The 13,858-nt window shown below is 33.2% G+C and overlaps 3 protein-coding genes across 3 annotated transcripts; 2 read left to right on the top strand and 1 right to left on the bottom strand.

Annotated features, from left to right (window-relative positions):
* On the top strand, positions 1-2,954 carry LOC145062532 (putative myosin-binding protein 5). The gene is made up of 3 exons (XM_079010123.1): positions 1-301; positions 965-1,770; positions 1,923-2,954. The coding sequence occupies exons 2-3, from the start codon at positions 1,023-1,025 to the stop codon at positions 2,618-2,620; spliced, it is 1,446 nt and encodes a 481-aa protein (XP_078866249.1). The 5' UTR covers positions 1-301; positions 965-1,022; the 3' UTR covers positions 2,621-2,954.
* Positions 2,955-3,272: 318 nt separating this feature from the next.
* LOC145062654 (TRIGALACTOSYLDIACYLGLYCEROL-like protein) lies at positions 3,273-5,943 on the bottom strand. The gene is made up of 5 exons (XM_079010235.1): positions 5,481-5,943; positions 4,590-4,836; positions 4,071-4,464; positions 3,710-3,903; positions 3,273-3,617 (listed from the first exon to the last, which is right to left on the bottom strand). Exons 1-5 carry the CDS (start codon positions 5,762-5,764, stop codon positions 3,435-3,437), a joined length of 1,302 nt encoding a protein of 433 aa, XP_078866361.1. The 5' UTR covers positions 5,765-5,943; the 3' UTR covers positions 3,273-3,434.
* Positions 5,944-11,379: 5,436 nt separating this feature from the next.
* Positions 11,380-12,198, top strand: LOC145062239 (putative invertase inhibitor). The gene has a single exon (XM_079009870.1). It carries the CDS (start codon positions 11,432-11,434, stop codon positions 11,996-11,998), a length of 567 nt encoding a protein of 188 aa, XP_078865996.1. The 5' UTR covers positions 11,380-11,431; the 3' UTR covers positions 11,999-12,198.
* Positions 12,199-13,858: the final 1,660 nt, after the last annotated feature.

The raw sequence follows: 13,858 nt of genomic DNA, 5'->3' as shown, positions 1-13,858 counted from the left end.
TCATGTCCAATAAGTGGACTCAAAAGTTGGTCCTCAGGGTCGATGATGGCTCTGCTTTAATGCTCCTTTCGGTAGCCCACATCCGACTTCTTACCTTTCTTTGGATTTTATAGCTTTCAGACCTACACAAAACGTGCATATACGCTGGAACTCCATCCTCTTTGATTCCATTCACAAATTACAATCAACTGGTTGTTTAACTATAACAATTTCAATCCAGGAGATCGGTTCTTGATTGTAATTTCATTTGATTTCAGCACAACACTTCTACTTCTACTTTAAGTCTTCACTGTATTATCAGGTTTGATCTTGCTTCTCATCAGTTATTTTATCATGTTATTCATATTCGTTTGATCTTATTCAACAAAACCCTAAGTTGTTTGTCAGTTTTTGCTGTTGTAATCTGGTAAATGAAATGGTAACTTATGATTTCAATTTGGATGTTGATTTGTTACTACTTCTAGCTTAAAGGTCTGAATCTGTTTCATGATCAATAGGTTGTGCTTTAGAGCTACGAAATCTCGTTATGTTTCTAGTTTTTTAGATTGATCAAGCCTTAGAATCTCAGATTTTTTTTTCTTGTCCTAAATCTATGAATAATTTTTGCTATAGTGGAACTTCTCTGTTATAGATCTCATCCATTGAGTATAATTTCAAGTTTTCCACTGAATTTAAAGAATATGCATTCATTTTTAAATCGTAAATGCTAGAACTCAAGTTTGACCAAAAAGTCAACTTTCCACGGTTGTTGTAAAGCTAATTAGCCGAATTTGTTCTTCTCTATCCAAAATAAACTGTTGTTATACTGTTATTAGCTTCTTGTTTGAAACATTTCCAGTTGCTTCACAAAATCACTCATAACGCACATCCAATCACCCTTAGAGCTTGACCTCCTTCTATACATATTTCTTGATTATCACCAGTTTATTTACTGTGTTTTTTGCTCGAATTTTATTTTTTTCAGCACGATTCCTGGATAATCGATCTGTTATTTTATTTGGTTGGAAATCAGCATCTTCAAAATGGATCCAAAGAATAATTTCTCTTTTCAGTCCCACAATTATTTTCAGAGACTTTCAAAGGCTTTAGAGTTTGCAGTTTCCGAATGGCTGCTCATCTTCTTATTGTTCATTGAAGCATGTTTCACATACTTGATTGCAAAATTCGCATCCTACTGTCAACTTCAAGGCCCATGTCTACTTTGCACAAGATACGATCATCTTCTATCCAAGGATAAAGCAGGAATTTACTGGGATTCCATTTGTAATCATCACAAATCCTATCTTTCTTCTTTAGTTCTTCGCCATGTTCATGATAAAAACTTGCTTCATGCCAGTTCAATTCACGATGCTTCTGAATCTTTATCTGAAAATGGAGAGCATTGTAAGAACGAAAAGAACATTTTCGTGGACAAGTCTCTTGAATCGTGTAGATCTTCTGATCTTCAAAAGGTTCAAATTAATCATTCGTTAGAGGTTGAATATCAGAAAGTTGATGTTAATTCTGATAATGAATCAGAACTCTTGGTTTCTGATAATGAAACTACCCGTGATCTTGTCCCTGAGGTTCTTTTGAAGTCTGATTCACAAATTGAAGTTCCTGATCTTCAAGATCTTCCTGCAACCGTTGTAGCACGAGATGCAGAGGAACTAAAATGGCAGAATGATGAAAAAAAGGAAGATATGCCTTTGATGACTGAGCAAAACTCACTGGAAGAGGCTCCATCAGCTAATATTGCAGAAACTCCTGTGGATGCATCTCTAGAGATAGGTAAGTCCAAGTTCAAACACTCACTCATTTGCTATAATATATCATCTCTATCTCATGCCTAGTATGTCATAGCCAAGTAACATTACCTCTATATCCTACCGGTTTTAACAGTATCAGTATCGGTATCAGTAACACAGGTTGTCTGTTTGCAGATGATCCTCCGAAAACAAATGAAGCAATCAAAGATCCCATTACAGAAACCGAAACCGAGCCATGCACAACTACAAATGGCCACCAAATGTCAAACTATTTAGATCTTGGTGATGCTTATAAACTCGCAATAAGCACTAAAGCAAGACAACTCTCCGGGAAGTTTCTAGACCAAAAATCCTTCAAAGAATCTTCAACAAAAGTCAACGAAGACTTAAAAATCCTACTATCCCACCGATCCAATGACAATCTAATAAGCCCGAAACTATCCTTTAATAACGATGAACTTTCGGGAATCCAATTTCTTCAAAGAAGAATCTCTTTGGAAAGAAATGAGTCCAATATTTCATTGGATGGAAGCATTGTGAGTGAGATTGATGGAGAAAGTGTTGTTGATAGATTGAGAAGACAAGTTGAACATGATAAGAAACTTATGGGTGCTTTGTATAAAGAATTGGAGGAAGAAAGAAATGCTTCGGCTGTTGCTACAAATCAAGCAATGGCTATGATTACTAGATTGCAAGAGGAAAAGGCGGAACTTTATACGGAAGCTTTACAGTATTTGAGGATGATGGAAGAACAAGCCGAATATAATAGTGAAGCGTTGCAAAATGCAAATGATCTTATTGAAGAAAAAGATAAACAAATTCAAGATTTGGAAGATATGCTTAGGAAGATGTCGGAAGATATTAAAGAATGAAACCCCATATTCAGATATTATTTTTGTGCCTGATACATACATACATTTATCTATGTATTAGGCATAACCCTAAACCCTAAACAGATACATGCTTGCATGTATCATGCACAATACATTATTGTGTCTAATAACATATAAAGATGTGTAGTTTTTTGTTGAGATTTTGCTACATATAGTAAGTGTGTCCAAGTTTATAATAGATTCCTTTTGATTTGGGTGTTTTTTGGTTTGTTTTGTTTTTAATGGTGGATATGTGAAGACAAACGAGACAATTGTTGAAGATGTACACTATACTTTGCGGTTTGATCAATGAAGTTTACATAGGATTTAAGGAGAGATTTTTTTAAATCTTCTAAAAGTTTCCCAACTTTTACGCTTAATTTTGCGTAGAGATTTGTATTATTTGAATCACAAGGAGTATATACTCTCTAGCTATTATGTTTTGTTGCAACTAGTCCTATAATAATTATTAAAAAACTAGTTATTTAGCCCCAATCAAATATAATTAAAGTCAAAATTAATCTACCTAAACCTTATAATCTAATTATCTATCACTTCAAATTGCAATAATCAAATAATCAGATTAAAAACTCAATTTAATTTTTCTTTGCCTTTGTAAAGTTATAAGCAATCACAATCCACAAAACCCAACTCAAAATTAATCCTCAACACTCCAATAACCTCATGTATGTTCTTTTTAACATTATGATCTTTCTCATCTCCAACAAATTTCCACATCTAACCAAGAAAACAAAAAGAACTCAACAATAACATACCTACCCCTCGAAGATTACCAAGTTGACATAAATTATCCTTAAAATTCAAAAACACGCAACTCAACCATCCCCTCCTTTCTCTTGGGAGAATACCAAGCTACCACTTTCCCTGATTCTAGTAGCCTCAAGGAGTAATTCAAACTGTATATTACATCCTCTATGTGTACACCACGTCCCAATGATACCCTTGAATTTACCCTAAAAACAATGGGTCCCGCAATCTGCAAATAAAAATGTAAAAAAGATCTCAAAAACTGTACTTCCAAATCTAAGGGCCCACAGTCTATATAAAGTATTGTCTGGATAAATGTACCTGTTGTTGTAGGATCAAATTTAGTTTGGGTGAAATTGAAGAAACCGAAGGCACGTCCAAACGAGCATCAACTCGAGTGAGGTCACCATAATCTTTTCTAAATTTCCCGTGTTGATAAGCAAAGCAAATCGATCCAAATAAATCTACACCAAATGGTCTCTTGTTGTTTGTCAGCCACGCCTCACAGTTACCGCCTACCATTTGAAGGGCAAATACGTAAATAACAAAATCTCATAATTAAAACAAAAAAAAAACCAACAAACACAAAAACAATTAAACATTAAACGAAAAAACAGTACAAGTACAACTTGTTCAGTCATGTCATGTGTAACAAACGGGGCCCAAGGATGAAGAGATTTACCAAAAATTCCAGATATTGCAGCATGTGGTTCCTTCATGCGTAAATCATAAGCCGAATTCCTAAAACTCCCCTCCCTTCTCTTCACCAATTTCAAATCCTCTTTCGTTTCAAGTTCCCTCCAAAGGTCTTTACTTTTTTCATACGAAAAGGCGGCTTTTGCACAAATTCCAGGGTTTAAAGAAGCCGGAATTGGAACCGGATCCTCGCCGGAATCCAACGCCGCCTTGGCAGCACCACCATTTCTATGGATGCCAAAGTGGTACCTTAAACCTGACTCAGAGATAAGAGATGCACAGTCTAATGATATTGACTCAGGCATGTCCCAGTATTTTCCATTCCTGTCCACAAAAAGCTCCGGCCAAGCAGCTTCCAAAGTTAAATCATGATCGGGTAGCTGAACTATGAATACAAAAGTATTGATGTTAAAATCATTATAAAATCTAGATATCATTTTTTAAATACAAGTATCAACTAAGAGTCTAAGATGATAAAAGGATGAAGATGAAATCTAGACTTTGCCTTGTGATGGATAAGGGCCTTGGTATGACGATTCTTCCTTTGACCATCCTTTTCTACGTTGACCACCACGGAAGTTAAGGGGCCCACATCCAGGTGGGACATTAAACCAATTGAATAAAATGATTTGTCAAAAAAGTTCTTGACAACACTTTTAATACTAGGCAATGTTAGATCGGCTTGAAGAGCTTCTGATGCAACTGATGATATTAATTTTATTGGACGAATTTGCCCAATAAGTCCAACCCACCTGTACATATTAAAGATCATGGTATGTGAGAAATAGCAATGCTTTTGTTTATTTGTTTATCATAGCATTCTAGTTTTGTTTCTTCCTGTTACAGTAAGTTGTCTTGATAATTTTTTTTTACAAAATAATAAAGCAATTCTCACTGCTATAATTGGAGAAAATTTTAAAATAAGTTGTCTTGATAATTTCTTTTTAACAAAATATTGAAAACTAGTTTAGATGTAACTAACGAGACATACTGAAAGAGAACTGAAGCCCGTGAGAACTAAAATATGGACAAAAATGGGAGATAAAATTGATATACATGGGGAAAAGAAACACCACCAACCCAAATGTTCCAAAATTTGGATTCATTTAGGAGCCAACTTACAAAATTCTGATGATCATCATTAATATGAATCTATTTGATTTTACCACATAGAACCATTGATGCTATGAAGTTAATGAAATGAATTAATAACTACCATCATCAGTGTTTACAGAAGTTTAATTGAATCCACACCATATGAATTCTTTGGATTCCAAAATTGTCTTCACTAGGTCAAAAGTAATTATCACAACACAGAATTTTACAAAAACAATCAAATGGGTATTCCTTCAATGTCAAAATTTATCCCATAAACTAAAAATAAAAGAAGACATACCAGTTTTCTGCAGGTTGTTTCGACCAAATAGTCTGAAGAGATAAAGAACCCGACTCCTTTTGTGAGGAGGAATACAAAGGTGGGGCATAAGCGGGAATTACACCCAACGGAAACCCTTGTCCCAAAAACCATAACTGTTGCATTCTGAGAAGTTTACTGGAAGGTGCTCCGTCCAACGGCGCAGGCTCGCCGGGAATTGAGCGCGCAGAGCCGTGGAGGGTCTGTGGAGTGGCTATGCGTAGGTCATAAAATGCTGCGTCCATTGAAGTTCTGAGATTAGCCATTGTTTCTCTTCACGAATCGAAGAAATGTGAGTTTCTTATCTGTTGCTGTGCTTTTTGGGTGTGGGTAGAGGTGTAGGTTCGGAAGGTGGTTTTGGGAGACGAGATGAGAGGGTTTTGTTTGTTAGCATCAGGAGGGTTTTGCCATATAAAATTGATATTTGAGAAACAAAAATGTAAACCCTAGAATTGACAGCAAAAGCAAGCTATTTGGTAATTACACATAAAGATTAAAGTGCAGGCCGTTTTAGATTTTGCTTTGAAACTATATGAAATTTGTAGGTGGAAAAAATGTGATGTGTTTGATTTTGTTTGTTTATGTGGAGCGGTAACCTAACACCTTGTCTCGTCATATTTTGGAGTGTCATCTCATTTCTAACAATTTAACATCTAATCTTAACATTTGGTAGGGAACGGTAACATTTCTAGCCCTTTAATTTTTTTTATTTTCTTTTTTTAATTTAATTAAATAACTTTATTTTAGAGAGAATTACAAAAATCGTCCCTGTGGTTATATACTTATTTTGAATAAGGTCCCGACTTTTCAATTTGAACGCAGCTCATCCTTAAACTATTTTCTTGTTGCGCATATGGTCCCGTGTCCCAACGACGTTTGCTATAGTCGTTAAGTTATTCCATGTGCCAAGCACATGATGGACAATTTGGTCTTTTAACATGTGTTTCCTACTGCCGCCCATTTGAAGATATAATTAAAATCGTGATGATTATTGCATCGATCCTCCCTATATTTAAAACCCCATTTCATATACCAAGACTAATACGTATTTGTAGTCCAAAGCGTCTTCCTTCCTCCCTGAAAATTCTCTCATTGAAAGCCCTAACTGCTATTTGTCGACTGTTGATCGACCAAGTTTAGGATGTCGTTGACGATGTGGAATGTGCGTTTTAGTAACGAGCATGAAGACGTCGATGTTATTTACGGTATGTTCCTCTGTTTCTCTAATTTTACAAAATTATACGTATTCTTCTTCATAACATATTCTGGGGATCAAAGCTCATGTGAGTTTCTTATCTGTTGCTGTGCTTTTTGGGTGTGGGTAGAGGTGTAGGTTCGGAAGGTGGTTTTGGGAGACGAGATGAGAGGGTTTTGTTTGTTAGCATCAGGAGGGTTTTGCCATATAAAATTGATATTTGAGAAACAAAAATGTAAACCCTAGAATTGACAGCAAAAGCAAGCTATTTGGTAATTACACATAAAGATTAAAGTGCAGGCCGTTTTAGATTTTGCTTTGAAACTATATGAAATTTGTAGGTGGAAAAAATATGATGTGTTTGATTTTGTTTGTTTATGTGGAGCGGTAACCTAACACCTTGTCTCGTCATATTTTGGAGTGTCATCTCATTTCTAACAATTTAACATCTAATCTTAACATTTGGTAGGGAACGGTAACATTTCTAGCCCTTTAATTTTTTTTTATTTTCTTTTTTTAATTTAATTAAATAACTTTATTTTAATATAAAAACATTTTTTGTGCATAAATATTAAACAAATTTTATGCACAGTGATACAATTGTGTACATATAGCGTACGTGTAGATAATGAAACCCTAATTTTCAGGGTATTGCATCCTATTTAAGCCTTATGATGGCCTCATTTGGTTATGTTTAAATAACCTCCATCACCTCTTGTCCAGAAAATGAAACCCTAATGAGATCTTGAGAGTTTTGAGCCATAAAGTGTGTTGGTTAGTGCTTTATGAAGGAGAAGAAGAAGTGAACCATTTAGAGTTGTGCTTGGAGCTTGAGGATCTAAAATTAGTTCACCATTTGCTATCCTTATGAGGTAAAAAGCTCTCATCTTGCTAATCTATGATGCTAGATCTAGTTTTTGTGCCATTTTGTGCTTTTTGAGTCCTTGGAATGATAGTTGAGCCTCTTGATTTACTTTAGAAGTGATTGATGCTAGATCTAGGGTTCTTTTGGTCCATTTGTCCATAAAAATGCAAGCTTTGAGGTTTTTATGAACTAATGCATGTGTTAAGACCCTTTATTAAGCTCTTTTGAGCTATAGAACCCCATTAAGTCATGTATGCATGTAAAGTTGCCAATTTTACACGATAAACCACCTTAAAGAAGTCATATTTGAGTTTTGGGTTGATGTCTTAACCGAATAAGAGCTTAATGATGGAAATTGGCCAAACTGGGGAGTACGTTGAGCGTACAAGCTAGTACTACAAGCCCCCGAGCCATATTTGGGCTTAATAAAGGGATTTGGGCGTATTAAGCCCCCGAGCCATATTTGGGCATAATAAAGCCCCCGAGCCATAACTGGGGAGTACGTTGGGTGTACTAAGCCCCCGAGCGAGTACACTAAGCGTACGAGCTGAGTACACCCCGTGTACTCAGCAATGGGCTCCAAAACTTTGGGCTTTTCGATATTGGGTCCATGTTGGACCTTAGTAACCTTGGGCCTTGTTGGACCATCAAAATTCTATTTTTGGGTTGATGCTATTTTATTGGACTCTTTTGGTTGAAGGCCCATGAAGGGATTTAGGCCATATTTGGGCTTCAGGTGACTATTTTGTGATTGATAGCGCGGAGATTTTAACGGGCCAACAGTCAGAGATTTGTCTGTGAGATTCAATAGGTTGAGGTGAGCTTCCTTACTGGGTTTAGCGGGTTGAAGGCACTAATTCCGACCCAATATTATTATGTTAGGATACTAGATGTTTGCGTGACTCTTGTATGTGTTATGTATGTATACCGGGCAGGCCTTGATGTCGGGCGAGGTCCGATGATAGAATGTGTGCCATTGGCTTTGTGATGTTTATATGTGTTAGCATGATTATATGGTTATATGTTTGAATGTGTACCAGGCGGGGCCCGATGTCAGGCGAGGCCTAATGAGTGACAGCTCTGTACCCTAATCGGGGCTCGATGTCGGGCGAGGCCCGAGGCCAAGTGGGACTCGATGTCGGGCAAGGGCCGATGTGGGGCGGGGGCCCAATATGTGTTTATTATGTATGGTATGTGATATTTTGGGGAACTCACTAAGTTTTTTGCTTACGATTTTCACTTTATGTTTAAGGTACTTCAGGATCAAAAGGGAAGAGTCTTGGGTGATTGCAGAGCACACACCACCTTTTTCCGTATTTTGAGATTTACTCTGATATGATATGATGTATTGTCATACTTTGGTCTAATTGGGTTGTATGACAATGTTTTGAAGTACCGTTTTATTTAAATTAAAAATAAAGTTTTTGGGTCCTATTTTTAGGACGTTTACAATATTAGTATAGTCGTTGCAAGAGAAGTGAATTGTCATTGCATGAAAGTTTCATATAAAAAAACACAATCTGCAAAATAATAAAAAATAATCAGTTTTAGTTATGTTTTTTTTCTTTAATGGTGTGGGTGCCGATTGGGTATGCGTCTATGATGTGCCATATCGGCGTCTCTAGTAGGTTGCTAACACCTCATGGCCTCACACCTATTCAAAAAATTTATAAGAGTGTTATTATATGTATCCCACACTCACATAAAAAATCAAGCAAATATATTTATCCACTCAAATAGGGGATACACCAAGCAATTGGGAGGGTACATATAGAATAAAACTTTTATAAACATATAAATAAAATATCTAAAATTGCTAAGGGGTCGTATTGCTAGTACGTCTATAACATGATGACTAGTAAACTGCAAGTATGAGACACACTCAGGTCCTACTTGTAATACACATAAATAAATTTTTAGCATTTGTAGGTTAACCGTGAATAAAAATCCACTATTTGACTTTTATATTTAATTTGTGACAATAATTTGATATTATAACATAATTAGCCTAATTGAAGGAAGAGTGGGAAACTAGTTATAATTGTAGTTACTTGTTATTTACATATGAATTATATAATGTCATATATAAAAAGGGAATTAACAATTCTATTAGGGTTTTTTATTATGATTTGAATAAACGAGAAAGAAAAGGGTCATAAGAGCATTTGAGAGCGATGTGATCGAACCAATGAGTAATCAAGTAAATTTATGGATTTCTAGTATATTGAAATGCTAAAATTCGTTGGGGAATCATCAATATATGAATATTTACGTTAGTTCATTAGGTTTTCATGCATTTTAGAAATCATTAAGCGAAAACCATTGGTTTCATTGTATTTAGATAACGTTTCTTATTGATTTTGGCGTATTGGGAAGTGAAGGAACATGTTTGTTAGGTTTGATGTTGACTTGTGTACTTTTAGTGATTCAAAAACTTTTATGTTCAAATACACTTCGAAATATAAATATGGGAAATACAATGTTGTAATAGAAGGATTGAAAGTAAAATGATATATTAAACATATAAATAAAAGTAAAATGACATATTAAACGTATAAGTAAACGTATTTTGATCTCTCTTACGTTTAACCATTTAATAAACATCGGTTTACTTGTTTCTTATCTTCATTTTTAAGCGTGATATTTGTTTTGTATCTCCAAAAAAGTCATAATATTTTAGTCTAATTTATGAAAAAATCTCAAACTAAATTTTGTTTACAAAAAAACATAGAATACCTGCTAAAATTTCGAAAAAAAAAAAACATTTTCGATCGGTTTTACAGATTTAGCCGGTATTCTATCATTTTCTGTTAGTTTGATCAAAACTTTATGATTTTTCTGAAAATTACCCGATAACCAAAATATCGAGACTTATAAGAAAATTACCATGAAATTAATGGACATTATTATTAACAAATCATTTATAAACATTTCAAATATTTTTACTATAAACAAAGGAAATATATTTATTGCTAATTTCTAGGAATGACAATTTATATGGAAACAAATGAAAGTGATTATCTATTTAAATTGTCATTCAAAGTTTACTTTTCACTCTCGATACATGCGTGTAATTCGATGGTTGTTACCGGGTAATGTATGTAGGTTAGGTGGTAGTTAGATTAAAAAACATAATGAAAGATCTATATGTCTAACAATCAATGCGTAATGATATTTTCTAATAACATGTGGCCCTATGGCGTCACGCTTAACAACAAGTAGACACTTATTGATTGTGTGTTAATAAATATTATCAACTTTTGTATTTAATTGGAGAAACGTACATAATACATCTCACTATAACACTCACAACGATACATAAAATGAACATTGAGCCACAGCGATACATAAAATGAACATTGAGAGTTTGAAGTGGTCAACAAACAATAGAGGAGTACCTAGTTCACCATTATATTCCTATAAATTAACAAAAAAATGTATTTTCTTTTTTTATAATAAAAAATATTTGTTATATTTATAAATGATTATTAATAATAATAATATCCATTAATTTCATAGTAATTTTCTGAAAAGTCCTAATATTTTGACCAAACTAACGAAAAATCTACGAAACTGGTCAAAAATGGTTTTTTCGAAGTTTTAACAGATATTTTGTGTTTTTTTAAATAAAATTTAGTTTAAGATTTTTTCATAAATTAGACTAAAAACTAAGAACTTTTTTCCAGATTTAATGAAAAATATAATGGAACAAAAAAAAGTTATCTATTTCCAAAAGTTTCTTGTTTCCTACCAAACACAACTTTTTGCCTTCCTCTCCTTGTATAAATCCACTCATTGTTCCTTAAAAAAAACAAGAAACATTCCCCTCATACCCTCACCCTCACCGCATCCCTTCCGAAGCACACAACAAAAATGAATCCTCCATCATTTCTTTCATCTTTCTTTCTTCTCTTCCTTTTACTTTCTTTGTTTTTCCTGAGCATCAATGGCCAAAACCTCATCTACGACACTTGCAAAACCTCCTCACAACAAGACCCCAATGTGAAGCTCCAATTTTGCACCTCCTCTCTCCAAGCTGCACCAGCTAGCCACTGCGCCGACCTTAATGGCCTTGGGATGATGTCCATCAGACTAACACGATATAACCTTACTGATACCAGATGTTACATCAAACAGTTGCTGAAAAACAACACAAAGAAGCTTGATCCTTATGTAAAGTCGTGTTTGGATGATTGTTTTGAACTCTACTCTGATGCTATCCCGAGTATCAAACAGGCCATGAAGAGTTACAATTCCAAGCGTTATTTTGATGCAAACGTACAGATAAGTTCGGTTATGGATGCTGCTACAACTTGTGAAGATGGGTTTAAAGAGAAAAAGGGCGTCATTTCTCCACTTACCAAGAAAAATGATGCAACGTTTCAATTGTCTGCTGTGGCGCTTTCAATTATGAACATTCTTCAGAGTGATTCAAAATGATCTTGAACGATTTGATATGTAAAAGATCATGCCATATTCTTAATTAATATATCTATTTTTAGCTGTGAATTATATATATATATTTTTTAATATAATATATCTTCATATAGTCGGATAATCCAAGAATAAGCTTCTCTAAATTCTCATTGTTGTTTTGCTGACAATTTCAAGGGAAATGTGAGACTTTTATTGTTTATTCATTTTATTTGAGCTTTATTCCATTAAGTTTAGGAAAAAATGTATATAATAATGTACGATTTTCTCAAAGACAATCCAATCTCTTCAAGTTTCAACTTACCATGATTTTCATGTGTACAATAGGAATACATATTGTATGTAACTGTTATATCATGTGGATTAATTAATACAATATTGTGTACTTGTTTTGTAACACACAAAAGCAATATAATTTACCAACTATGATTATACTTACATAAGAATATTAGCAATGACAGATTTTCTTTTAACTTTAATGAAATTATTTAATGGGGATGACTAGTTTAAATAGGGAGAAGATCACAAGAAGAGGAACAATTTGATAGATCACAAGAAGAGGATCATATCTAGTTGAAAAAGGTTTAAAACTAGAATAAATACAACTCTCATATATCATGTGACCATTTGTCTGTGCGAGCACATGATAATCAATACAATGAGAATCATTACAATAAATACATGTGATGTATAGTGTTACTTTATCAAGATCATGCAATAAATCAATAATCAATAAAATATAATATAATTTACAAATTTAACTCGTTATAAGCACGCCAAACAAAATAGACACACAACCATTTCTGATATTTAATTGGTGTATTTTAATTTATCAACAAAATAAAAATGATACAAAACAATTATTTTAATATTTGTTTTTGTTTGGAAATAACAAATTATGTTTATTGTAATAAGAAAGATATAAACCATTGTTATAGTGTCTTGTGCTTAAAGTGCACAACTTAATCATTAGGGCTCTAGATAGAACAATGTTACTTCAAGCAATCTTTTATGGGAAATTTTGCAAAGTGTTTTAGCAATTCCTTAGTACGAAAGTTTATTAATAACAAACAGTATAAAAAAATAAAAATTGCATGGTGTATAAATTTGTAAGATTAATTATAGCTAGGCTGATTTTTTAGTTTGATTGCTATACGTCAAAAATAAATTAGAAACTGCTTACCTTATAGAAAATGTATTATTTTAAAGGGCTAATGTCATAAAACCCTCAAGTTTTCAGGGTCTTGCCGATTTTCTCTAAAGTTGAATTTTATGTTCGTTTTTACCCTAACATTTTCCAAAAAAATGTTCGTTTTTACCCTAACATTTTCCAAAAAAATGTTCAGTTTTACCCATTCACCGGTGATAACAGGTTACCATTATATTAACTTCTCAAAAAAAATCCTTACGTTTATAGTTTTTTTTACGTTTTTACCCTTAAGTTTATAATTTTTTTACACTTTTACCCTATATATTTTTTTATATAATACGTATTCAAGCAGAAAAATCATATTTACATACGAAAAAAATTTAATTAAATATTGTATTTACTGTGTGTATGAGTTTTTTTCTTGGATAAACCATTTAATGTAAAAAAACAAATTAATATGTTTTTAGAACTACAAATACGTATTTTTATGTATTTAAAAATATACATATCAATAAAAAAAAAACTTGTTCATTCATAAACATGTTTATATAAGTATATACATATATTTTTAGAAGTGTAAATATGTATTTTGATATATGTTTTTTTTAAGTATAAATATATTTTTATAAGTATAGATACATATTAATATATAAAAATATAAAAATATGTATTTATACTTCTAAAAACTATATCTATAAAACACATATTCATAATTC

Source organism: Lactuca serriola, chromosome 7 (assembly GCF_051521515.1).
Source record: "Lactuca serriola cultivar US96UC23 chromosome 7, Lser_US96UC23_V15, whole genome shotgun sequence".
NCBI lineage: Eukaryota > Viridiplantae > Streptophyta > Magnoliopsida > Asterales > Asteraceae > Lactuca > Lactuca serriola.
This window is presented reverse-complemented; position numbering and strand designations above follow the sequence as displayed.